The sequence below is a fragment of the Triturus cristatus genome, chromosome 5_2 (genome assembly GCF_964204655.1).
Source record: "Triturus cristatus chromosome 5_2, aTriCri1.1, whole genome shotgun sequence".
In the NCBI taxonomy this organism is placed as follows: domain Eukaryota; kingdom Metazoa; phylum Chordata; class Amphibia; order Caudata; family Salamandridae; genus Triturus; species Triturus cristatus.
The window spans coordinates 540,233,391-540,260,863 of record NC_140588.1 but is presented as its reverse complement, the minus strand read 5'-3'; the positions used below and the strand labels follow the sequence as shown (position 1 = coordinate 540,260,863).

The following is a 27,473-nucleotide window of genomic DNA, read 5'->3' as shown; positions in this document are numbered from 1 at the left end:
TCCAGAGATGAACGTAAACTATTATAAAGGAGGGAAGGTCCCATGCCAGATCTGAGGTCAGCGCAGCAACATTGCTGGCATTTTAGCCAGAAGGCAGGATTGTGAAGTATTGTGTGTATGGAACGCATGTTGTCATTGTGCATCTCCACTGGGAAAGTTGATCTTAAACCAGGATTAGCCCATGGCCACTGAGTATTAGTCCTGAGACACACACCTTCAACGCATGCCTTACCGCCTCCTTCTTCCTTGAATTTGAACCTCTCAGAGGGGTATTAAGTTATCCAAACATAGCTCGGGCGTTGTAGGTAAATTAGAGTGCAAAGTGTTGAATGCATGAGCCAAATCTTTTCACCCCACTCCAGGGGGGGAAGTTAACTTTTTAACATCCCAGGAAATCCCTCCGCTCCTCAAGTCTGAGGCTCGCCGCCATTCCCAAAATCCAGAGGATGCGTAGTGGGGGTAGCTCCTTCACATACAACACAGCCAAGCTCTGGAACACTCTTCCCCCTGCAGTTACGATCAGAGACCCATCTTCTCCCCTTGCGAAAGCACCTGAAAGCATGGTTATTTCAAAACCTCAATCTGTAAGCCACACTCCTTCTTCTGCCATGCTGCTAGCGCTGGGATGCCTCTGGGTAGCTATGCGCTTTAGAAATGCTAATTAATAATAATAATAACTTTATGCCTAGTTTGAACCCTAAATACTAGTCTAAAGCTCTACCCCTTCACCTCAAGGTTCATTGTCCCTTTCTTCTCTGGCACTAGACTTCCGAGAGGGAGATTTACTCAACCAAATGGAGGTCAAGGTATTCAGGAGAGGAAGACGCTTACTGCCCGAGCCAAGCGTTTTGATGAGAATTACACACTACACATTTCTACAAATCAGACAAGATTTCAGAAAAGTGAAAGAAACTTCTAGGCAACAATATAGGAGAGTATTGCTGAACTTTAAAAAAAAAAATGACAGAAACAGAAAGAGCAATCATTAACTCAAAGTCTAAACTTGAAATTTCCAAATCATAAACACTGGGCAGCAAACATATATTGCCACTCTCAGGACCCTAAAACTCCACAGACTTAATAATAGAATCCAACTACCTAACATACCACAGAAGTGAAGATAATACATATGCAAAAAAATTAACCGCACGGCATTGCTTTAAAGCAATACATTTTCTTTTTTTATCATGCTCCTGTTGCAGATTTAAACTATGAAGATAATGCCTTGACTTATTTGTTGGCTTTCAGAGCCAAGTTAAAATTCTGGCTCCACTCTCAGTTTGGCTCGACTCTCTCAGAATTCACTGTTTTTTCCACATAAGTATTCTTAGAATAAGCATATATCCTGCCCCACCACGTTCAAATGGATCTTGAGAATTAGACCTATGGCTTTCACTGCCTAGACATGGGTCTTTCTTTTCCTTACTGTGCTCCTACTGAGTCATATAAGCATCACACAATCACACAAGCGTCAGTTAGCGACAGCCTAAATTTGAAGTGACACTGAACTAGAACACATCGAGCACTTGCAACTAAAGAGGACTCTGAAAAGCAGATTGGATTTTGTTTTTTTAATGGCTATAGGTGTCTATTACATTTACATAGCTTTTGAAGTCCGATAGTTTTGCTAGCCCCTCTACTTAACCCATGTGGGTGTCTTTGCTTCCCTGCAGAGGTACCTCTTTTATGTAACATGTAGTTTGTATATTATTTGGATCACTTTTTAATGAATAATACACATACATTTTTAACATCTATACGGCGGAGGGGTTGTTGCCTCTGTCACTTGCACTCAAAACCAACTAATAGGTTTTTAACATCTCTGGGCCTTTATATACGTATGCAGGAGCACACAAGGTCCATTACATCTCCTTAGTAAGTTATTCAAATGTCTGATTAGTTAAGTACTCCAAATTACCTGTGTGCAACCTCTAAGAAACAATGCTGTAAGTCCACTGCATCCTTTAACCAGTGCTTCAACGCCATCTTTTGTGATCTGATCACACCAAGAAATATTCAAATGTTCCAGATTTCTGCAACCGTCGCTGCATAATGCAAAAATAGACAGGACAGTTCACATGTCATTAAAGTAGGGTTGCGCCATCATGCTAACAACACGTTTCAGGCAAGAGAAAAGCATGATAAATAATGCTACTAAAGCCACTGGACAGATACCTGCAAAAGAGGGAGTCTTTTTTCTGAACTGGTTATCTTATGAATGAGCAGGAACAAAAAATAATAAGCAATTCTGGTTATAAGTGACCCATTCTGGGATTTCAACGTTCATCAGGAAGTCACTGTGACTGGCATATGATTCGTATTGCTTTCTATATGTATCCTTAAAGTTTTTGATGAAGAGAAGAAAATGTGTTACTCAATGCTGTAATGCAGTGGTTCTTAACCTTTTGACTTCTGTGGTCCCCCACTTAATCATTACTGGAATGCAGGGACCCCCACAGTATCATTATTGAATTCCAGAGACCCCAACTAAGTCAGTATTGAAATAAGGGGTCCCCAGCCTAAGCAATGTTAATTGCAACATAATACACAAACATTCAGAAACAAGTATTCATCAAACAAATACACATTATAAATCATTTTAATAAATTCACAAATATAACAAACAATTGAGGCCATATATGGTTCATACAATACTCTGTTAAATGCACTTGTACTGCGCTCAATAATATGTGGATTTGAAGTTAATTCTAAGCTTCCAATTTTAAATTCCTTCACATTTACAGAACGTTTTAAAATGTTCAATGTTCCTTCCTCATTTATATACATTTTATCAATCTGTTAATATTATTTATTTTGTAAGCATTCGGTTGCAAATTCCCAAGGCTCCCTGGACCACAGGTTAAGAATCATTGCTTTAATGCATCATCCTGTGCATCCATTCTAACAAATATAGAGATACCTAGCAACACATAGCAGTGATAAATTGCCAAATTATGTATAAGTGGATAAACAGTTAAATGGTCATCAAGTTCTATATAAACTTGTGCTCCATCATGCAAACCATAACAAGCACCCCAAATGCAATGTTCATGACCTCACCTGTGATGTGCCAGATGACATCATAAATTACATCACTGTTTGGATTACATACCACTTTAATAAGGACATTATCAATGGCATTATAATCAATACATTACCTTTCTTTATTTAGATTTTATATCATTATTTAATATGTTGATAAATCCAGTTATTTACTGCTATACATAATGTGCAGTCCTGGGAATGCTTTCAGGTGGAAGTTAGCGCTCGATGGTGGGGGTGTGAGATATAGTTTGCTCAGCTAACCCTAACTAGCCTATTTTACGGGGTTTCTGTTCTGTTTAGAAAACCTAAATGCAAGTGTGTTTTAAGGGAATTCCGACTTTTTAAACGTATGTTAATGTCTTACAAGCAGAAAAATGTAACTTACCATTTTCTAAGATGTGTATAGTGAATTTTGTTTTTTTCATAATATACTTAATACCGCTTTTGACATTATCAAATGAAAACTCTGATAATGCCTTCATAGTGGTTAAACGGGTCGAATAAACCCCCTTGTTAGTCTCACATTAGTGGAATGACAACATATACTAAGTAAACAGTCACTACAGGGTAAACAATAAATAAGCGCAGGCCACAGTTTCCAGAAAGACTGCCTAGACACTCATTACAGGCTCTCTGGTAACTCTTGCATAAAAAGTCTTCTGGTATGCATAAACTGGTAGACAGGCAGACAGACAGACAGACAGAGACACACACACACACACACACACACACTCTCTCTCTCTCTCTTTAGTGAATCTCTTTCACTTACCTCACTTACAGTAACTACCCAGATATGTCTGATACATACTGTGTGGCGGAATCACAAGAAATGCTGAGGTTATAAAAAGTGTGTGCAAGCAGGTGTCAGCTCATCCTGTGTCTCTTTGGATCTGGCTAAACATTAACGTATGCCTTGAATTCCAGAAAGCATGAGGCTGGTGCCAATGGCTCTGGATCAATGTTCTGAGCATGTTCTACCCCTTTGGCAGTGAAAGGTAAATCCCCCAAATTCCCTTATGTTCCCTATCTTTTTTTGGTAGCCCTACAGTGGCAACCACTAACAACCTACAAAAGAACCAAAGTCCAGGTTCCGGTGACTTCTATGCATACTCTGCCTAACACCGGTTAAGGATGGTATTGGATATGGATGGCTCTGGAGAATGTCTGCTCCACCCTTCAGGAGAGCACCTAATATTCCAGAGACCCACCAAAAGAGAGATTGTCTCTGCTCCAAGCCAACCATGCTGAGCGCAACTGCCTGAAGCCTTTATATTCTTGATGGGATCTCAACCTCCTATCTCTTCAAAACTGCAGTCCTCATAAAATCATATGGCTGCAGATCAAACACTAAATGATGCAACCCGTCAAAAATCTAGAAAACAACCAACACCATAACCATGTACCCCATCCTTACTCGCTGAGTAGAGATACACTGTAGAACATCCTCTTGGGCCGCCTAATGATGGCTTTCCCACAGAACACTGAATGAGAGGGGTGGGTGCAGTATATACTATGTATGAAAACAAATGAGAAGGTCCGGAATGTTAAACACTGTGAAAGCATTCAGTTTCTCAGCTATACATGGTCTGCACATGAACAGTAAATTTGAGAAGCTAATTTTTGGTTGGCAATTTCCAGCTCGATGATCTTCCTTGGGAGGGACATCCTGGCTGCCGACCTAAAGGCTGCCGCAACTTGTATTCTGGAGTATTTGCAGGCCAGGAAACGCTTGTGCGGGCCTTTCTTTCTCATTTTGAGGGAAAGGTGGTGGGTGGGCAGACCCGCGACTGGCGGGAGAAGCGGGACTGTAGAATAGGCTGGCGCAATAAGCAGGATTTTGCCCTGCGGGAAGTTGGGGCAGCGAGAGTGAGTATTGGAACTGTTTGGGGCAGCAGTGGACCATGAGAATGCTGCAAGAAAATGGCATGGGGAGAGGACAGCCAGTGCAGTCTTACTGTGCTCTGCATAACCCACTTCCACAGCAGGACAGGATCCCTAAAGAGGTAACAAGCAGCTAGCATTTTTTTTTTAACATTATGAACTTAGCAAAGTTTCTTCACAAACGTCAGAAAAATCCAATTGGGGCAAGTTCTTAGTCTTGCCTACACGGTGAGGAAAATCACACTAGGTATCTGTAAAACCTTTTGCACTGTGCCTATACGGGTAGACCAACCCATAACAGCATATTAATTTATGACTCAACATTTTACAATAGGTCAACTAAAACATATGGTTAGTTCCATCTAGGTTACAGATTAAACCAAGGACATATTCTGAAATAACTGAAGCCCTCCAAACTAAAAGGCTTATTTGCAATGTAGAATAAGGCAGAACTTAAGATAAGGTTACCATAGTAAAATTGCTACTGGTTTACAGTAAGATTAAAGGTAGCTAAAGTTTGGACATGGAAACACCTTCTTGGTTGCCATTGAAGGGTTCATTGAAAATATGATGCTGGCATCGGTGCGGCTTTGTAGCAAGGGCAAAGGCAGCATCTCCAACGAACTCCTGGTGGTGATCCTGACTTCTGGTCGCTGGTAACACGAGGAAGTCATGAGGGTGCAGGATGACAGACAGTGAGGTGGCAATAAGGAGGTGGGATAGTGAGTACTGCCTGAAGAATCGGAGTTTCTACTGCTGCTGAGATTGAAGAGGAAGAGGCCTCTCTAGAAAGCCGTGGAGAAAGCAAGATGGTGTAAGGAAAGCATGTAAAGCCCCAGGAAGAGTGGCACTGGTGGGGGTACATGTCTCCTAGGTATGGATGACTCACATTTTTATGAAGTGTTGGGATGGGCCTCTTGAAACAGAGTGAAAGCACCGAATGAACCAGGACTACTGCTACTCTTCTAGCTGGTTTGGGCTTGGTGTTGGAGGAATGAGAGGTTTGAGCAGTTGATTCTTGAGGAGAGCGGTCCCTGAAAGGCCACGTCATAGTGTGACCATTGAAGTTCTCTACAGGGTCTAAAACGGTGGGGGAAAAACAAAAGCAAAAAAGTAAAATAAAGAAGTGGTGAGCTAATTTGTCCTGTCAGTATGGAAAGTTATGAAGGTTACCTTTAGTTAGACTGGGAGGGTACAGTAACAGTAATAGCTTACTGTAGTGTTGTGTGAGTAAGCAATGACAGAACCCTTGTGCTCCTGATGGACTCCGTAGAACTGTGACATAAGCATTAGAGCGAAGTGAATGCAGGTTTAGAATGTTGCGTTTGCGGTTACAAACAGAAGAATAAAGACGTATTATATTAAGGTCCACGTGTGGTGTAGACATTAGTGGGTGCCCAGCCTGGAGAGGACACTACAACCGGCAAAGAGATAGGGGATAAGTAACACAAAGATTGACAGTGCTCTCCCAGAGAGTTTGCTGTGGTGCAGCAAACTGCTTGTGCATGCCATGTGTACCTCACTCGAAGAGCCGAATCAATGCTTGGGAGTGTTTGGAGACAAAGTGGAACACCAGCCTGTGTAAAGCACAGGAAGATAACGAAAACGTCACTGAGAAGTTTACACAATGTAAGCCAAGAAACTGCTGGGAAGGCCGTAAAAAAGAGGTACCACGCTACTACGCAAATTAGAGCTATACATGATACGGAATAATAACGCTAAAGGTAGATAAAGGAATATGCTACTTACCAGTATGCATCTGTTCTTGGCATGTAGAGCTGCAGAGTCACACACTGAGGATAAGATCGCCATCTGGTGTTGGGCTCGGATGATTGCAGGTTGTTGTTGTCTTCGGAAGAAGCCTTTGGTCACGAGGTTGGTGACTCCTCCCCTGGACAACAGTGCGCATGGGCATCCACTCCATCGTCAGATTGTTTTTTCGCCATGATGGGAAAAGATGGAGTGTATAGGAATGAAAGAAAGGATGTCCAAGTGTAATGTCCAAGTAAGACGGATGCTGGAACAGATACAGGTCCCGGGGAGGCGGGCGGGTGTGTGTGACTCTGCAGCTCTACATACCAAGAACAGATGCATACTGGTAAGTAGCATATTCCGTTCGAGGCATATGAGCTGCAGATCACACACTGAGGATAGATTATACAGCAGTGCTTCCCCTTAGCGGTGGTCGCCTGTATCTGTTGCAGCAGCTTGAAATAAAGTTTTTAGGACAGCCTGGCCCACTGAGGCCTGTTGTTTGGCCTGCACGTCAACACAGTAGTGTTTAGTGAAGGTATGCGTGGTAGACCACGTGGCTGCCTTGCAAATGTCTTCTAAGGGAATGTTACCTAAGAAGGCCATAGAAGCCCCTATTTTACGCGTGGAGTGCGCCCTAGGGGGAACTGTAAGTGTACGTTTAGCCTTTAGGTAGCATATTTGGATGCATTTAACTATCCACCGGGCTATACCGGATTTGGAGATCGGATTGCCTTTATGTGGTGGTGCGAAAGCAACAAAGAGTTGTTTTGTCTTTCGAAAAGGTTTTGTCCTGTCGATGTAATAAAGCAAGGCTCTTTTGACATCTAAGGTATGTAGGGCCCTTTCAGCTACGGAGTCTGGGTTTGGGAAAAAGACTGGTAGCTCTACTGATTGGTTAAGGTGGAAAGGGAAAATCACTTTTGGAAGAAATTTAGGGTTTGTCCTTAGAACCACTTTGTTACGGTGTAGTTGTAAGAAAGGTTCCTCTAGTGTAAGGGCTTGTAGTTCACTTACTCTGCGTAGGGAAGTGATTGCGATAAGGAAAGCTACCTTCCATGTTAGGAATTGTAATTCACATTTGTGCATGGGTTCAAATGGGGGACCCATGAGTCTTGTTAGAACCACATTGAGATTCCACACTGGGGCAGGTGGCAATCTTGGGGGAAGAATTCTTTTGAGACCTTCCATAAACGCTTTGATGGCTGGTACCTTAAAAAGGGACAGGTGTTGCCTATTTTGTAAGTAGGCTGCCAAGGCTGCTAGGTGTAAACGTATAGAGGAATACGCCAGATTGCATCTTTGCAAGTGTAGTAGATAGCAAATGATGTTTTGGATGGAAGCATCCAATGGATGTATGTCATTATTAGCGCAGTAGATGGCAAGTCGTTTCCATTTAGCGGCATAACACGCTCTAGTAGTAGGTCGTCTGGCTTCCTTTATGATATTCATACAGTCTGGAGGGAGATTGAGGTATCCGAACTCTAAGACCTCAGGAACCAGATCGCTAGGTTGAGTGTTTGAGGATCTGGGTGTCTGATTTCTCCATGGTTCTGGGTTAGTAGATCCGGGGAGAGGCGTAGCTTTTGATGTGGAACTAAAGACAGTTCCAGAAGTGTGGTGAACCACGGTTGACGTGCCCAAGTGGAAGCCACTAGTATTAGTGTTAGTGACTGTTGTTTCAGTTTGCGTACCACAAATGGAACTAGTGGGAGAGGCGGAAAAGCGTACGCAAATCTGCCTGACCAGTTCATCCATAGAGCATTGCCCTTCGACTGTGGGTGTGGAAACCTGGCGGCGAAGGCTGGGCATTTGTGTTTTCGGGAGTGGCGAACAGGTCTATGTCTGGTTGTCCCCATTTTTGGAAGAAGGGGAGTAGAACCTTGGGGTGTAGTTCCCATTCGTGGATCTGCTGTGTGTGGCGACTTAGGAGGTCGGCCACTTGATTGTGGATACCTGGGAGATGTTCTGCTAACAGGTAGATGTTTTGGGGAATTGCCCATCTCCAGATTTGCTGTGCCAGTTGGGACAGTTGGAGAGAATGTGTCCCTCCCTGTTTCTGTATATAATACATTGTCGTCATGTTGTCTGTGCGTATGAGGACAGTTTTGTTCTTTAGGTGAACCTGAAAGGATTTTAGTGCTAGGAACACTGCTAAGAGTTCCAGGTGGTTGATGTGGAGCAGTTTCTGTTGACTGGTCCATCTGCCCTGAGTGGTATGGTGAAGGAGGTGGGCTCCCCACCCTGTGAGAGATGCGTCGGTAGTTAGCACAACTTGTGGAAGAGGCTCTAAGAACGGTCGCCCTTTGGACAGGTTGATGGTGTTCCACCATTTCAGTGAGCGAAGTGAGCGACTGTCCACCAACACCAGATCGGTAAGTTGTCCGTGAGCTTAGTTCCACTGTTGTGCTAGACATTCCTGTAAGGGACGCATTTGAAGTCGTGCGTGTGGGACTATGGAGATGCATGACGCCATCATGCCTAGGAGCTGCATGAACACTCTTGCTGGAAGAGATGTATACTGGCTATCCTGGCAGTGCTGGGATAAGCAATGGCTTTGGAGGTATCTATGGTTACTCCTAGATACTGATGTAAGTGAGAAGGTTGTAGATGGGATTTGGGGTAGTTGATAGTGAACCCCAAATTGTGGAGAGTTTGAATCGTGCGATGAGTGTGGAGAACGCATTTTTGGTGAGTATTGGCTTTTATGAGCCAATCGTCCAGATAGGGGGAAGACATGGATCTGTTGTCTTCTGAGGTGCGCTGCCACGACTGCTAAGCACTTGGTGAACACTCGGGGTGCTGTTGTTACTCCGAATGGGAGAACTGTAAATTGATAGTGTTGCCCATCTACCACAAATCGTAGATATTTTCTGTGAGCGGGATGCATAGGGATGTGAAAGTACGCGTCCTTGAGGTCCAATGTGGCAAGGACGTCTCCCTGTTGTAACAGTGGGAGGACTTGTTGGAGGGTGGTCATATGAAAATGATCTGAATGTATATACTGGTTTAGCAGTCTGAGATCCAGTATGGGCCATAATGTTTTGTCCTTTTTGGGAATGAGGAAGTATAGAGAATACACCCCTGTTCCCTGATGTTGAAGAGGGACTGGTGCTATCGCATGTTTTTGTAACAGGGATTGAACTTCTTGTTTGAGGAGAGAGAGATGATGTGAGGACATTGGACGTTGTTTGGGTGGTATGTTTGGGGGGGGATTGTATGAGTTCTAGGCAGTAGCCAGACTGGATAATTTGTCTTACCCATCTGTCTGTGGTGATGGAAGTCCAGACAGGTAGGAATTGTTGGAGTCGCCCCCCGACCAGAGTGGAATGGTCTGGGGGGAGTGGTGGCAAGTCACTGTTTGGTGGCTGGGGAGGTGCGGGTGTTGTTGTTGTTGCCCCGCCCTCGACCTTTGTTATGGTTTCCCCTATAACCTCCCCGGAAATATCCTCTGTTAGGGGATGTTTGTCCAGAATTTTTAAAGGTGGACGTGGTCTCAGTTGCCGTGTTTTTGGAGCCTCCTCTATAAAAGGAGCGACGAAAGGAACCCCGGGTTTGAGGAGACTGCAGTGCTCCCATGGACTTGGCAGTCTCATTATCCTTTTTCATTTTTTCTAATGCAGTGTCCACTGCGGGGCCAAATAACTGCTCTTGGTTGAAAGGTTGAGCTAGAATTGCGGTTTGAACCTCTGGTTTAAAACCGGAAATACGGAGCCAGGCATGTCGTCTGAGTAAGACGCTAGTATTGACCGCCCGAGAAGCAGTGTCTGCTGCATCTAAGGCGCATTTAATGGAGGCATTAGATATTAACTTGCCTTCTTGAATGAGGTCAGCGGCCTGGGATTTAAAGGGATCAGGCAGGTGTTGCATAAGGTCCTCAAGTTGGTCATAATGCGCCCTGTCATACCGGGCTAACAGGGCCTGGGTATTGGCAATACGCCAGTGGTTGGCCGCCTGTGCAGCGACTCGTTTGCCTGAGGCTTCTAAAAGTTTAGACTCCTTGTCTGGGGGGGGCGTTTCTCCAGTTGTCTGTGAGTTAACGCGCTTCCTGGCATTTGAAACGACCAAGGAGTCTAAAGGGAGCTGGGCTTTAATGTATGCAGGGTCCTGCGGGGCTGGTCGGTACTTTTTTTCGATGCGGGGGTTGAGAACTCTCGCTCGAACAGGGTCTTTAAAGACCTCAGTGGCATGCTTTATAACCCCTTTAATCATGGGCAGTATGTGAACAGTTTTTTGTGACTGCTCAAAAGTATCGAGGAGAAAGTCCTCTTCAAGGGGGTCCGTGTGCATAGTGACACCATGGAATGTTGCTGCCCTATTTATTAGTTGGCCAAACCCCAAATGGTCATCAGGAGGGGAGGGCTTGGAGGGGTAGGTAGTGGGGTCAGGCATGTCAGGCATTGGATAAGACCAGCCATCTACTGGTGCTGTGCCTGGAAATGTAAAAGGGTTGTGTGGATCAACAGGATCATTAAATAAATCAGGGTCCGCCCCTCCCCCCAAGTCATCATTATCATCCTGTGGAGGAGGTGAATGATAGGGAGATGGTAAAGGTAAGGGTAAAGGAGAAGGAGGAGGAGGAGGGGGGGACGGGTTAGGAGGTAATACGGGAGAGGAAGGACGAAGTGGTTAAGTGGCACAGTCCTTTTTCCGTATGGGAGCTGGAGGAGGTGTGATGTCCAGCTTCCGCTTTTTATATGGGACGGCCGTCACATGTCCAGTGTCGGGATTGATGTAGATCCGCTTTTGAGTAGGATCTGGGCGAAAAAGTTCATCTGGCTCCGAAGGTGGTGGCGGCGACGGCCGTTTCGGGTCTTTATGAGCTTTTTTCGGTGTGGACGTAGTTTTCGGTGCCGATGAAGTTTTCGGTGCCGAAGGATGTTTCGGTTCCGCAGGATTTTTCGGAGCCGATGGAGTTTTCGGTGCCGATGTATGTTTCGGTGCCGATGTATGTTTCGGTGCCGAGGGACTTTTAGGCATCGATGTCGAAGAACGTTTCGGCGCCGGTGGAGACTTCGGTGCCGAGGAACGTTTCGGTGCCGAAGGAGATTTCGGTCTTGAAGCCTGTTTCGGTGCCGACAGTGGTTTTTTCGGTGCCGAGGGTGTTAAAGGCACAATCACATGAGGTTTGCTCGAGCCCGAGCCACCTACAGGCTTAGATGTCTTCGGAGCCGGGCCCGAGGGCGGGGCTTCTGAAGAGGATTTCCGGTCGCGACTGGGCCCAGCTGGCGGAGTCTTGACCACTGTCTTTTTGGATGGGGCAGGGGCAGGGGTGGTGGTACTCACACGCTGCCCTGGAGTGATGAGGTCATCGGAATCGTCGGCCTCGGACACGATCTCAAGATCTTCGGTGTCATCTTCAGGAACATCTTGAGCAAAGATGTCCTCCGGTTCTGGAGCTGGTTTGGCCAGAATATGGCGTCGAGCTCTTCGGTCCCGGAGGGTCTTCGAACGGAAAGCGGCACAAGCTGGACAGGTCGATTCGTTGTGTTCCGGCGACAGGCAGAGGTTACAAACCTCGTGGTGGTCACTGGGGGGGAACTTCGCTCCACACTGGGGGCATTTTTTGAAGGGTGTCCTGTCCATCAGCCGCTTCCGGAACCGGTCCGAGTTGATGTCGACGTCGACGGAATGAAGATTAAAGAGTTAAATCGATTGCTGGAAGTTTTCTGCTGGAGCGGAAAAAAGTTCATCCGAACCCAATGGCGGAAAAAAACAATCTGACGATGTAGTGGATGCCCATGCGCACTGTTGTCCAGGGGAGGAGTCACCAACCTCGTGACCAAAGGCTTCTTCCGAAGACAACAACAACCTGCAATCATCCGAGCCCAACACCAGATGGCGATCTTATCCTCAGTGTGTGATCTGCAGCTCATATGCCTCGAACACCAGGTTTTGAAAGAGCAGCAAATAGTGACAGCCAATTGTGATATAACACTGCGATAAGAAGTGCTGTGAGGCAGTGAGTAACCAGGTGTCAGGCCATACAACGAGATGTTTGCAAGCAATGCAATAACAATACAAGAAACGGTCATCTGCTTACCAGAACTAAGTAAAGAGAGTCATCAGGCCATAGAGCTGGGCCGAGTAGCCCCAGAAAATTGGCTGGGGTTGTGCTTACAGAGCTGTCCATACCCGAAGCGGCGCACTACCAAACCTGCTGGATGGCAGCTCGAAACACCTCCAGAGGTCTCTAAAAAACGTGAAGGGCTCCCATGGAGACCAAGAGGGAGCTCACTGTTCCATCGAGTGGCCTAGATGACCCAGAGGCAGAACAGCACAGGGCCTTAGAGATGGTCTGAGTGAAGCAGGTCCTAGTGGACAGCATACAGTATCAGCGAGACCTCCGCGCTCAGTGTCAGCCAATCACATAAATGGTTATAATGCCGCCACCTTCCTAAAATCACCAACACCATACAATACTGCCAAAAAGCTGAATATTGGAAACAGATGGATTGCATGGATAGAGACAGTTGATTGCCATTGATGCACTAGAAGAAACAGATAACAAGAAGATCATATACCCTAAGAATCTAGCTGGTGAAGGTGTAAAAGAAGTCAAAGAAAATGGCATGAGTTGACAAAATGACATACAGTCAATTCAAAGAAGCCTTGAATCTCAAGTTCAATCCAATGCCAAATGTAGATTACAAAAGGTATATTTTCCAGTCAAGAATGACCGAAAGATGGTGAAACAATCAAAAAGAATTGTTGAGAGGCTTGATACACTCATCAAACACTGAGTTCAATTAATTTAATGATGAGGAAGTTATACGCCTGCAAGTTATTGACGGATGCCTGTCAGAGTCATTCAGAAGACGAATGCTGAGAGAAGCTCTTAGTCTGGCGTGAGTTCTCATGGTTGCCGCAGCTAAAGAGCGTGCTAATTGACAAGCTGCAAACACGGAAGCCAGGGGTGTCCAGAGTGAGTGAGTCATGAACGTAAAAAGTAAGTCAAAGCACATGGCAGAGGAACACAGAGTAATGTCTCCACGGAAGAAGCAGTTGTAGAAGGTAAATGTCCTGCAATTGGACAAGTTTGCAAAGGCTGTGGGAAGGAGAACCATTTTGTATCGGTTTGCAGGGCGAAAGAAAAAAAGCTTCAAAAGCGACATTCGACACGCCCACAAGGCCAAGTGACCACATCAATTAAGGCAAATCGACACCAAAGTCAATTGTCTTCTAAATCATAACAAAAGAGTTTTACAGTAAAATGCACGCATGTTGGACTGGCTGCTTCTGAATAAAAATACAGGTCAAAGGAAAGTCGACAGGAAAAAGCACCAAAGTAATTTAAACATTGTCCGCAGATTACACTAAAGGTAATGGTTGCTCAATACCTTTTTATTATTAACAGTGGTGCGTCGATAAACAAATTGCCTGAGGAGAAATATAATTAACTATTTCCATTGTCACAACTTAAGCCATTGAAAACTAAGGTGTAAACATGGGCTGCATTGATGCCATTAAAAAGTCAACGCTCATTTAAAGCAACAATGAAACACAAGAAAATAAAAGCAAAAGCATCCATTCAAGTACTTCAATGGACGGCGTCAAGTGCCTTTTTACTCAGTTTCAGCATATCTGCTGATATGGGACTGATATCAGTGTACTATAACATGAATGTTCATCATGAAATAGTAAGTCAGTTCCTTTTATTGTTTCATGGGTTAGGAAAGCTCAAGACTATGAAAGTATAATTACTTCATTAATGAGGACGTCTGTCCTCTTGCTCATGAACACAAACTGCATTTCATTTACAGGAAGAACGAACTATTGCTCAAGCATGATCTCATTGAACGCTCCACTGGTCCACCACCCTGGGTGTCTCCCATAGAGGTAGTGCCCAAGAAGGACAGTTAAGAATCTGTAAACACCTGCGTTGACATGCATCAAGCGAACAAGGCAATTGAACAAGAATGACATCCAGGTCTGTACATCACCGACATGATAACTCAATTGAATGGTGTGAAGGCGTTCTCTCGTCTTGATTTAAAGTATATCATCAGTTGGAACTCGAGGAGAGTTGTAGGTATATTACAACCTTTTCTCCACATATTGGTCTGTTACGATACAAAAGGCACATTTTCGGTGTGTCATCTGCTGCAGAGCAGTTTCAAGATGTCATTCGACATATCATACAGCCTGTCATTAATGAGTTTAATCATAGTGATGACATTGGTTTTCATAGCTACACAGAAGGAGTGTGATAAAGCTCTCAGGCAAGTGTGTCATTTACATGCAGCTGCTGGATTGACTTTAAATACAGACAAATGTGAGTTCCATAAGACAAAGCTAAAAATGTTTTGCCCATAACTTTTCTGATACGGGCATGACACCTGATCCAGCTAGAGTGAAAGCATTGTCAACTACCGGTACCCCACAACATGTTTCCATGTTACGTTCATTCCTTGGCCTGGCCAGCTACTGCTCTAGATATATATGAGACTTGCCACCATAAGTGCTCCACTGAGAGACGACACGAAAAAGAATGTTTCATTTCATTGGTCACATGAATGCGAGCAAAGCTTCACGAAAATCAAACAAGCTATTCAGAATGTGACTGAAATAGTATACTTTGATCCAAAACTTCATACAGAGGTTGTTGTTGACACTAGCCCAGTCATGTTAGGCACAATCCTTGCACAGCACAGCAGACACCCAAATGCTCGAAGCAATATTTTGTGGCATATGTAAGCAGAAGTCTGTCCCAAACTGAACTTGCTTATTCACAACCTGAGAAAGTTAGTTTAGCTGTGGAGTGGGCTTGTGAACATTTCCACAGATTCTTTTATGGAAGGCCTTTCGCGCTTGTGATGGATCATCAAGTGTTGTTGAACATCTTTGGCAATCCAAAGGTCAAGATGCCTCCTCACATTGAAGGTTGGGTTCTACGATTACAAGAATTCAACTACACAATTGAGCACCATCTAGGGAAAGATCAAACCCCTGCCGACTACTTCTCACGAGTGCCTCTACAGTGCCATGGTACCCCTTTTAAGACAGCTGAAGCCTATGTAAATTTAATTGTGAAATTCAGCACACCAGCTGCCATTTCGTTGGAATAAATGGTCATGGCCACGAGTCAAGATAGTGACATGGTAAAACTGAAAGACATTATTGCACATCAGTCTCGGAGCTAGCACACTCGACCTCTCACAAGTGACAGTGAGTACCACAAGTTTAAAAATGTCAAAGATGAACTGTCTGTAATTCAGGAAGGCCTTATTCAAAGAGGTTAAAAAATTGTTATTCAGGAGAGTCTGCAACAACAGATAATTGAAGTAGCCAATGGAGGACAATGTGGAATTGTTGCCACAAAACGAACTCTACAAGACCGAGTCTGGTTTCCTCATCTCGACGGGAGAGTTGAAAGATAATTGAAGGCTTGCCATCTATGCGACTGCCTTTCATTGAAAACCACTCAACACACCTTAAACAAGTCAAAGTTGTCAAAGCATGCATGGGAAAGAATTGGCATTGACTTCTTCGGTCCTCTAGAAAATGGACATCACCGGATGGTGTTTGTTGATGAATACTTCTGTTTTTTTTTGCTAAAACATCTCTCAGTCATGAGTCAAGAAAGAGTCATCGAAAGGTTTTCTTGAGTTCTAAAAATATGACAATTGCCCACCTTTCAACAGTCGAGAATTCAGAGACTTTCTCAGTCATCTTACTGTAAAGCATAAGAATTTATAAATGTTACCTTTGGTTAGACTGGGAGGGTACAGTAATAGTTTTTCGAAGTTCAAAGTTTACTGTAGTGTCAGGTGAGTTAGCAATGACAGAACCCTTGCGGCTCCTGATGGACTCTGTAGAACTGTGATGTAAGCGTTAGAGCGTAGCGGAGTGAATGCAGGTTTAGCATGTTGAGTTTGCGGTTACATGCAGAAGAATAAAGACATGTTATACTGAACTCCGTGAGTTCTGTAGTCATTAGCGGGCACCCAGGGTGGGGAGGACGCTACACTTACAACCCCAGGAGGAGACATAATGCATACATTGAAACAATGTAAATAAGAGGCAAGATATATAGAAATGGAAGCCACAGAGGATGTATATAGATAAAGTAATGAGTTACTCATCAGAGTAGAACCGTTTCCTTTTTTTCTTTTTAATTAAGGTTTTTAACACATACAGCAACAATGCAAAGCTGGCCATGCACAGAATCTGTACGTGGTCGCGAAATAATAATTAACTAATGGGCACGGTTAACCCACATTAGAGCTTTACTTAGGGCCATTAAAGGGACCTAATAGAGAGAAAATGCATTATAAGGAAAAGTGTTGGGGGGGCTAATGAGATATAGCGAGATCTGCACATTTTCAAATAGTTCTTACTTGAAGAATACTTTTATCTTGGGGGTTATATCTGAATAAGTTGTATTGTTTTAGTACACTGGTGATAAATACTAGTAACATGGTCCATCTGTATATCTGTTCCTCTTATCATTCTTCATCATTATTTGTAATTTTATTTTGTTTCAGGCAAAAACCTACTTGGTTATTGAAAACTGTAAATAAATGCTTAAAAAGAAGAAGAAGAAGAAGAGTGATTTGTTTGTCCTAATTCATACATGATTTATACAAGAAAGAGGTTCTGGGCAGTGAAGAGGACGGTGGATCTGTATCAGGTGACCGGTGTGAAGTGATGGTAACACTGGAGACTGTTTCTTAAAAGGCTTAACAAGGTAGAGATGTCAGCAGCTGTCCAGTACAGTTTAACTAGGATGGAGATAAAAGGGGTCTGATGTAAGTTGTTGACACTTTAACTGGAGTTTAGGATGGGGAAAGTTGAGGTGGGTGAAACTACCTGAAAACTTGGCACAAGGCCACAAACAAATATGAGAAACTGACATGTCAACAGCTGTCACTTATAGGCAAGGGTGATATGCCAGATAAGATGAGATAAGCAATAAATATAAGAAATTGAGGCTACCAAGTGATACCAAAGAAGTCAGTCACTGAAGAGATGCAGGCATATTTTACATAACATCTTGCTTCCAAACATCACCAAATGTGGATGGCAGAGTGTTCGAAACCAATGCTTGAAAAATAATTGAGGAAAGAATTTGTTAACTGGTTATGGTACTCTCATGCAGAAAATTACTCTAGGTGCTTCAAAAGAACATGTTGGATCTGACCACCAAAGCTGTGGAGTCTTGCAAGACTAAACAAGTCAGTGGGCAGTAAATGTTTTGTTTTCTCACAACCTAAGGTGGCACAAACATTCCTAGAATGTACCGGAAACAAGGCACCAAAGTAGAAGGCATCAGTTATGATTGACTCTGAGGTTACCACTTGAATTACCCTATCAATCATCCAGAGTACTGATATCTATCAAGGGGGGATTTACTTTTTTGCAACAGTAGATTTATGCCACATATCGACACCTCATGATTTCCCCCAATAACATTCCCTCCTTTTACTTTTCTGTTCTTTACTGTTTCCCCTTTTTCCGTGCCTGCTTTCTTTGTTGTATTCATATATTGGATAACCATATTCCTTTAAAAACTAAAAGTGCTCCTCCGAATAACTGTAAGATTGCTGAGACGACTTATCCACTAAAAGTAAAGCCCCACATTGTTTACTTACATTTCCTCATTTCACCCACCACTCTTTCCCTCTCACTCCCCCACCTATTTCATAGTCCCCTCATTGTCATCTGCCTCTCACCTCTAAGCTTCTAGGCGTATACTTCTCCCCACATCTTGCTTATATCCTCACTAATACTCACACCCTGCAAAGACATAGCCTGGATATTTTCCATTTCATACAAGACTTCTCTGACATATTTTCCATCGCTGAGTGATGGATTCATGAAGCCTCCGCGCACGACTATGCTTTAGCCACTTTCCTTGGATACAAAGAGCTCCATGTCCCCACAACTACAGAAAAATGGCTACAAGTCTGGTTGTGAAGCTTAAAAAGAGACCCTCAAGTTTCATGTCTTGCAAGAAGATGATCAGCACACACTTGTTTCCAAACACAAATCAATTTACTGAGGCCATTATTATCATTAAGTAAAATACAAGAAGTTCCATGGAGACCTGAATAAGAATGTTTAGGATAATTCTTTATTCTTTTTATTCTTCACAGTTCAAGTTTCATGTCTTGACCTGCTTTAATCATGCTAAACTCTCCATTCTTTTAATTTCTATTTTGGGTAGGCATTCCATTAACTCGAATTGTAACTGGCCCCACTCACTATGCTGGCCACACCCTTGATAAGGTATTCACCTCATAAGATGACACAAAAGTCTCCACTCATATCCCGCTGTTGTAGTCAGATAATTGTGCTAGTCTGTTCTTATTTTCTCTTTCCACCTCTGTCTGTTTCGACAAATGTCCTCCTTTTCTATCAGCCCCCAAACGATCCTGGCACAAGATACTGTCTTCCACCCTTGTGGATAACTTTGCAATTCTCCTTCACCACCTTCTGTTCATACCACCATGCGACATCTAGTGTCAACTCTTGACTTTCCTCCAACCTTGATATCATCGCTCCTTAGTCAACATCCAAGTGCAACTGTTCACCTTGCTCCACCCCTTTGTTTAATCAGGAGCAGAAGGCAAGAGAATTTGAATGGAAATAAGCTGGGAAGTCGTCTTAAACCTCCCCTACTCCTAATCAATATCAATCAGCTTTATGCTCCTTTAAAAAAAGTCTATTTGTATAGTGCCTGCATCTTTCGACAAGGACCATATATTACAAACTCATGTAACCCTTTCAAAGAGATTTTTAGAATCATAAATTCCCTCACGAATCATATTTGCTGCAGTATCTCGGTACCACCCACCCAGCATCTCTGCGTTTTTTGGAAAACGTTTTGAAAATTAGAACTTTCTTATCTGCTCCTCTGGTTCAGGCAAATCTTCCCCCTGTCGCTTACATCAGTCCCTCTTCTACAGCAATTTTCTCCCACTACCATAGAGCAGATCATTCAAATTTTCAATGCTATCAAATTCAACATCCACGATCCCTGCCCAACACAATTTCTTCAACTTGCCTCTCAGAAATTCTTGGCCCTGTTCTGAACGACTTCTGTCATTTCTTTATAGCTCACAGATGGATTCTTAGTTGGTGTAAACAGGCCTTGTTAGTGCTACTAGTAAAATAAGCTTGTGCACCTCTCGCTGTACTTAGAAATGTTCACCCCATTTCCTTGCTACGCATTCTCATTATTCTCGAGTAAGAAATGTATTTTGAATTTTGTTTCTCGAGTCTAAATATATTTTAGATCTCGGTCAATTCGGATTCCATCCTCTGCATTGTACTGAATGTGCTCTTGTATTTATTGCTGACAATCTTTACTTGATGACGGATGATGGCCACCCTGTTGTTGCTCAATCTGTCAGCAGTGTTTAAAATAATAGGGTGTTGAAACATATCCTGTTGGCTCGCCTCTATCAAGTAGGCATCAGGGGTAATGCCTCAAACTGGGTTATGGATAACTTCAAAGATCACTTACAAGCTGTTCTTCTCCCTCCTTTTACTCCAGCGTTTTATTAGACGATACATCTGAAGTCTCACAAGGCTCTTCACTTACATCTAACCTGCTCAATATCTATGAAGTCTCCCTTATCCACCTAATTTTCTCTTTCAGATTCTCTTTCATGACACATGCCAATTCAGATTCTCATGTGCCTGGACAAGAAAGAATTCGTCATCCAGTTGAAATAATTTCTGCTTTGCCTGATTGCCGCTGTTATGTGGACGACCCAAAATTCTTTGAAAATGAATACATACAAAACTGAGATCTTGATTGCTTTAAGCATGCTGCCGAAATAGCGGTTGCAGATTGGTGGCCTTCAAAACTGGGACCCCTGAACCACTCCAGCACGTAATGTTACGTAGATTGGTTTCTGGTGCCATCAGGCCCTGGCTCCCTCCCAGATCAACAAAAATGTCCTCTTCCTGCTATTTTTCACATACACCTTATGCATAAAATCATCACTTTTCTGCCTTTTCCTTTGTGCCGGATTGTAGAAAAGGTGGTGATCCTACTGCGACTCTCTTTCCCTTGGCCTTCCAGGCTACCTGCTCAACAGTCTCCTTCATAATTAACATACTACTGTACAACTTGCCTTTAATCTCTCCAAGTAAGCTCATACCCGCTGGGTGACACCCCAACCGTGAATGAACCACCAGAGATCAGGCTCAAGAGGGAAACACAGCTTAACCTACATAGAGATGTAAAATATGCAGCTCCTGGTGCTCCATAGTACTGAAAGTGAAAAACACCCCCGCATGGGTTCAATGACCATACATTCAGGGACGGCAGGGCGCGAGGCAGTGGGAAGAAGGCTACTAGAGTAGAGGTAGCAAAGTGGCTAGAGAGTCTAGACTGTCATTATTGTCAGACGTAATTTCATACAGGTTCAGAGGGTCTACCAACCGCAAAGTAGCAATCAGCTGGAAGGAGAGATTCAGCTGAGTGAAAAGTCAGTATTGACAAAGTGTGAGGAAGTTCTCCATGAGGAGGCATACAATACTGAAACACAGGATAACCGCTTCTGAATAAACTTCAGACCATGGGCACAAAATCTAATGAGGATGACACAAGGTTGATCGCTGTGGAAGCCTCATCATTTAAACTAGATAAATAAGTCAGCACAGTTGTGAGCTGAGGGTGCAATAACCGAAATAGACAATAAGGGAAAGAGTTTGGAAAATGAAAGGCAGATGGAAACCTGAGCATTATCCGATGGCCAGAGAAAGACTATGGTGAAGATTTGAGAGAAGCTCTGGAAGAGAATGGAAACCATCCATGAGGAGGGAGATTGTCAGGTGAAAAGCATGACTAAAAGAGAAGTACTCAGACATCTTCGCCAGTGCCTCATTTTTATAGGTCCAGAACCATTCTCCTTCCTTAGTTTCTTAGCAAGATCCACCTTCACTATCTTGAACATGTTACCAGCTTAAAACCAAATGATTCAGTGCATTTCCACTCTATTCCTACTTTTGCTGCTCGGTGCCCTTAGCAACATGTCAGTACATTACAAATCAAGTAAGTGAGGTGCAGCTTTGCCTTTCAGAAAGACCAGAGCAAAACACGATAGAATGCTTTGAGAAACAAAGAATTTTATATTTTATCCCACTGCCAACTGGAAGCAAAGGAAACAATGGCAAAAGGGGAGAGGAAGAATCAACTGTGCGAGTTGTACAAAGATGGCAAGCAGCGGCTTCCTGAATCAGTGGAAGCCGACCCAAGGGATAAGCCCAACCAAAGGATGTTTTGCTATTTAGGTGGAAACATGTGATCACTGCAACTACTGAGATTCAGACCCAGGATGAACAGCAGGAATAATGCAGCTCAATGCCTCAAGATAGAAGAGACACGTGCACAGCACTACCGTTACCTGCAATCGAAAACAGATGTCAGCGTCAGTCTTAAAGCACAGTTTCTTTACTCCTCTCATTTACATCTGCTGAAAATCCATTTCTTTTAATCTTCTCACAGGTGTTAACTTTTCAAGCATGTTGTTTTTTAACAAGCAGACCCATGCTATGTAATGTTGTCTTGATCTTTACAGCAGACCAATCCAATCATCTGGTATCCGACTGTAAATTTCTTTATATTCTTAATGGAGCGCAATTACATTATTCAAGCGAGGAACCCAAATGGTGGATCATGCTGGAGTCCAATAAATAAAACTAAATAAATAAATAAAACTAATATGTGAATACAAAATGAGGCTCGTGCCCAATAAAGGTTTTTGAAAAGTGTTGTCAAAAGCGTCAAGAGCAAATAAATTGCATTTTTCGTATGCCTTTGAATACAATGATGGGCAGTGACCTAGAACCTATGCCATGCAACAAATAAAGCCTGTGCCTACCTTTTTCACTGCCCCCTGCAGGGTATCCTGTGGTTCACCACCCGCATCATCAAGGACCATCACTCTCAGTCTGAAAGACAGGCACCGCCTGCCCCTACAGACCTTCATTGTGAGCAACCACCGCTTCGCCTACCAGGCAGCAGGAACCGACACATCAGCAGACCGGGCTCGCACAGTCCACGTAATACAAGGAGCCAGGAAATTAACAAGACTGAAATCATGAAGTGTGAAAAGAAAAAAACAATAAATAATGACATATCCCACGCTCGACGGAGGAACTGGAACAGCACCCGCTTCTAGAGAGGCTCCTGCCGCAGCCTCTGTAATTTGAAAAGGTCCAGACAAGCGACCACTTCAAGAAACACCTCACCGGGCCCCACTGATAATCACCTGTGCATGTCCACTGGCCCTGGGTCACTCCTCTCCTTTGAATCCTTTCCCTTCTCTATCAATGTGAACAATCTGTAACTGCTCCTCCGTTGCGCTTGTCCACCGCCATATTGCCACGTGCAGCTCCTAATTACTGTTTAGCTAGGCCTGCACTTTTTAAAATGCCATTACATACAGACAAACTTAGGGCCTGAATCAACAAGACATTTCTATGTGCGAGTGCGTACTTATTCGCTTAGGTACGAGATACACCTGGATGTCTAGGCCTGATTAACTAAATATTTTATAAGGGGCAGTTTCCAGGAGCAAGTCAGGATTTCCCATAGGACTGTGTTCATGTCTGTCTTAATCCTGGAAATTCAAGATTGAGTCACTTTTAAGCCTGGTGTAAGACACGCCTACTCGTACAAAATGGTTTGTTCTCTATATCATTTCTCCAATCATGAACTACGCAGCCGAAAAAGTTAAATGTACATCTTGCAAGTGATGAGCAAAATTAACCATGCAGCAAACGAGAAAACCTGCAATTAAGGGGCAGGGTCGGACCAGGGATCCAACAGCAGCCCTGGCAAACTTGCTGAAACCAGCTCACTTCCCTTCGTCTTCTCCGCAACCTCGCTTTCCATCCATTCTCTCTCCAACTCTCCTTTCTCTATTCTCCCTCTCTGATCGCTCCCACTCTACATCCCCCTTCCTCTTGCACTTGATCCCACACCACGCCTCCTACAAGGGAGCTGGGGAAAGTGACAGAGGCACCAAGAGCCGGCACGGGCTTTCAAAGCCTGCCTCTAAGGGCTCCAACCCACCGGGGAAATGCCCAGTGGAATAAAAGGTCTGTCCGGCCCTGTTAACGGGTCTCGATTGAAAATTGACCCCGAGGTGCAAATTAAATGGCTCAGTATTTAATGACAGAAAATATTAAAAGCCTCACCTTAAAGCCTTTAGAGAGTAATTAGTGATCAAAACGCATGATGTTAAATCCAGCAGTTTCAGCTTTGAACAACATTTGCTAAGGCTCGAACACGTGCTGCAAAAGAACAAACAGATTTACAATCCTTCCAAGCACGTACAAATGTAAAACATCTTATGAAGAAGGATATTTTCCAGTTACCTGTCTGTGATCTTTGTGCATCCATTCAGATTTAAATATTCAATATTTTTACAGTTCTGTGAAAAAGTCCTATGGAAGTAAAGACAACAAAATAGAATCGACATTAATGACTGCAGATATTTGCGTCCTTCTCTAAAGCTCACATCCCTCCCCCCTACGTCGACCCCTCTTAGTCTTAAACCCTCTCACTTATATCCCTTTAATTTTTTTATTTTTGCACTTTTACATAGCGCGGGCTCGACCCTATTGGAGCGCTTTACATCAGCACCGGTTACATTACTATCAACCCTAACTCTTTAAAGGTTCATGCTTCCAATGCTGGCACCTTCTCGAGAGACCCTGTTCTTAAAAAGTATGCAAATAAATCATATATGGGAAAAAGCTTACTTTAATTTCAAATATATATTTTAGCCACTAGAGGTCAGTATGGTACCAGAAGTTATGTTTATGAATAGCATAAAACAAGCCAGATCAGAATGACAATTGTGCCTCATTGCCAACATGATTGGTAACATTTGTTTGCAACATTAAACAAACGTGAGAAATGTCTCGAACTTGCTTCTTTCTTCAAGACCAAAGTTGAAAACATCTTGGCATCTCTTCGTCAGCTAGCCCAGGAGACACACTCGGGTGGCAGCCCGGAGCTTTGCCCCGGGCCACGGGCAGTGGAGTTGGATTCCTTTGGCCTAGTCACAGTGGAGGAAGCTCTCGGGGTTCTGGCGACTGTGAAGAGTGGGTCACCGAGAGACCCTGTACCGATGAAATACCTGAAGCAGGTCGCCTCTATCATCGGTGGCCCTGTGACTGACCTTATAAATCTTTCTTTCTCCAAAGGAGTGGTGCCCCCCAGCTGGAAGGGAGCGGTTGTCAAGGCCCTTTTGAAGAAACCTAGCCTGGATCCCGCCGACCTTGCTAATTTTAGGCCCATCTCTTTGCTCCCCGGCATTAGCAAGGTGGCGGAGAAACTCGTGAACAGGCGTCTATCGGGTTTTTTAGAATCCAATTCCCTCCTGGGTGATTCCCAAACGGGTTTTCGCCCTGGTCAGGGGACGGACACTGCCCTGCTCGCAGTCGTGGAGAATGCCAGGAGCATTTTGGATTCAGGGGGATCGGTGGCAGTGATCCTCCTGGACCTTAGTGCGGCATTTGACACCGTAGACCACCAGGTGTTACTCCAACGGCTGGCGGGGGTTGCCGGGAAGGCCCTGAAATGGTTTGCGTCATTTTTGGAGGGCCGGACGTTTGAGGTTTGGGAAGGTCAGGAGAAATCAACATCTGTCCATCTCCAGTGTGGTGTGCCACAGGGCTCATCGTTGAGCCCTACATTGTTTAACATCTATATGGCCCCACTGGAGAGTGTGGTGCTGCCACTGGGTATCAAGATCATCAGCTACGCTGATGATACCCAGCTGGTGGTAGGGCTTCCCCAGTCGGCAAACCAATCCGACCGGCTGCACACCTGTTTATCTCAGATCTTTACGTGGATGTGCAGCTCAGCACTCAAACTTAACGGTTCGAAAACCGAATTGATGATGCTGGGGAACTCCCCTCCCTCCCTCTCACCGAGCAGTTGGCCCAGCTGCCTGGGAGTGGCACCCACCCCCAAACAGGAGATTAAGAGCTTGGGGGTGTGGCTGGAGCAGGACCTCTCTTTTAGGACACACGCTAAAATTACAGCAGGCGTGTGCTTTGGTCTGCTCCGGGCTGCCCGGAAGATCTTACCTCTTCTCCCGATGGCCTCGAGGAGGCTGCTTATCCAGGGACTCATCATCTCACGGTTGGATTTCAGCAATGCGCTGTTCCTGGGGGCCCCAGAAACAACCTTAAACAAACTGCAGCAAGTACAAAATGCTGCTGCTAGGCTCCTGACTGATCTTCCCAGGCGTCAATCTGCCCGCCCGGCGCTTAAGGTGCTTCACTGGCTTCCTATCAGAGAGAGGGTGAATTTTAAAGCACTCTGCATGGCTCACAAAATCCTGCAGGGTAAAGGGCCCCCCATCCTACGGGAGATGGTTCAACCCTACAAGGCCCCTCGGACCTTGCGCTCGGATCACCAACATCTGCTGCAAGTTGCAAGAGTGAGGAAGGCCAGGACCGGCGGCAGAAGATTTTCCATAAATGTTGCAACTCTGTGGAATTCCCTTCCGTTATTCCTTCGCTCTGAAACGAGTACTTTACGTTTTCGAAAACTTTTAAAGACCCACTTGTTCCCTGCCTAATGCCGCTGTCTTGTGTTATGGTGTCTTTTTTTCTGGAAGAGCGCGGGGATGCCCAAGGGTAACCAGGCGCGATATAAAACTCAGTAATAATAATAATAATAATAATAATAAAATGTGAATTAAATAATTAGTCTTTTTCAACATATTGTTAATGAGCTACTAACCAAAGCATTGGAAAAAACATCTTTCTTATACAATTTTTCATACTACTAATATACCTTGGGTGCGTGCGGAGATGTATCGTAAATGCAGCAAATCATTAATAACAGAGAATTTTGAATGTAATCAAAAGGATTATTCCATTTCAATGTGATCACTAACAAGGTTATATGCTATTCTAAATCACCCTATTATATTTTTAGCCCAGCATGTCCCACCATACAGACTGTGATTGGCCAATAAAAGTCCAAGACTGGTTAAGGATGACACGCATGATATGGCACACTTGATTACACCCACTGCCAGCTTTCCCTCCTCTTCCTCGCATCTTATTGTCCAGACGACAGGGACACTGCTCAGCTCTGATTGAATACAAATAATTTGAAATTGACCCTAAAGATAAGATAAGTAGGGAACTGTTTCTCCCAGCAATAAACCTAACAGAATATGCAAAAGGGCGACCATTGCTGGTGTTCGAGGATCAGGAGACCTGCCCTCCCTTTCAATTTTCATGGAAGCGCATCAGCTATCAGATCCTTCTGCAGGTAAATATGCCACATCCTATTAATTATCCATATACAGTTGGTTAAGGTCTCCTGTCTGCCATAAAAGCATGCCCCCAGGCATGGTTGTGGGAGCAAAGGAAGTGTGATCTAAATTCCTGACTGTCTAATCATTTATTGCTTTCCAATAGCACTCGTCAATTAATTCATTTATCTTGACTCCATGGACTGTTCCAAGCAGTCTCTCTTCCATTCCATACATCTGACATTCACCCTCCCAGTTGTTCTTCTACATAGTCAATATTTCTCCTATTTAGAAACCCAATCACTGTAAATTTTATTGACCTTGTTTCCCCACTTTCACTCATGCATCCACCTACCTGCCCGTTGTCTCAGATGCATTTAACCAACCCCTTTCATCTTACTACCCTGCCAGATCTGCACAGAGCTAATTTTGCTCACACATGTTCAATCATTCATCCATTAACCCATAATATGGCCACACTGTCGATTTCAAGTCCTAATCACTCACATTCTCTGCATTTATTCTTTTTCTAAATTTCGCAGTGCAGCT

General features: G+C 43.9%; 1 protein-coding gene across 1 annotated transcript in view; it reads right to left on the bottom strand.

Annotated features, from left to right (window-relative positions):
- FBXL2 (F-box and leucine rich repeat protein 2) overlaps positions 1-27,473 on the bottom strand; it is a 393,398-nt gene that overhangs the window by 214,154 nt on the left and 151,771 nt on the right. Inside the window, exons 6-8 of the mRNA XM_085607622.1 lie at positions 24,019-24,087; positions 23,839-23,934; positions 1,919-2,045 (exon numbers count right to left, since the gene is read on the bottom strand). Coding sequence (XP_085463748.1) covers positions 1,919-2,045; positions 23,839-23,934; positions 24,019-24,087 — 292 coding nt within the window. The remainder of the gene's footprint in view (positions 1-1,918; positions 2,046-23,838; positions 23,935-24,018; positions 24,088-27,473) is intronic.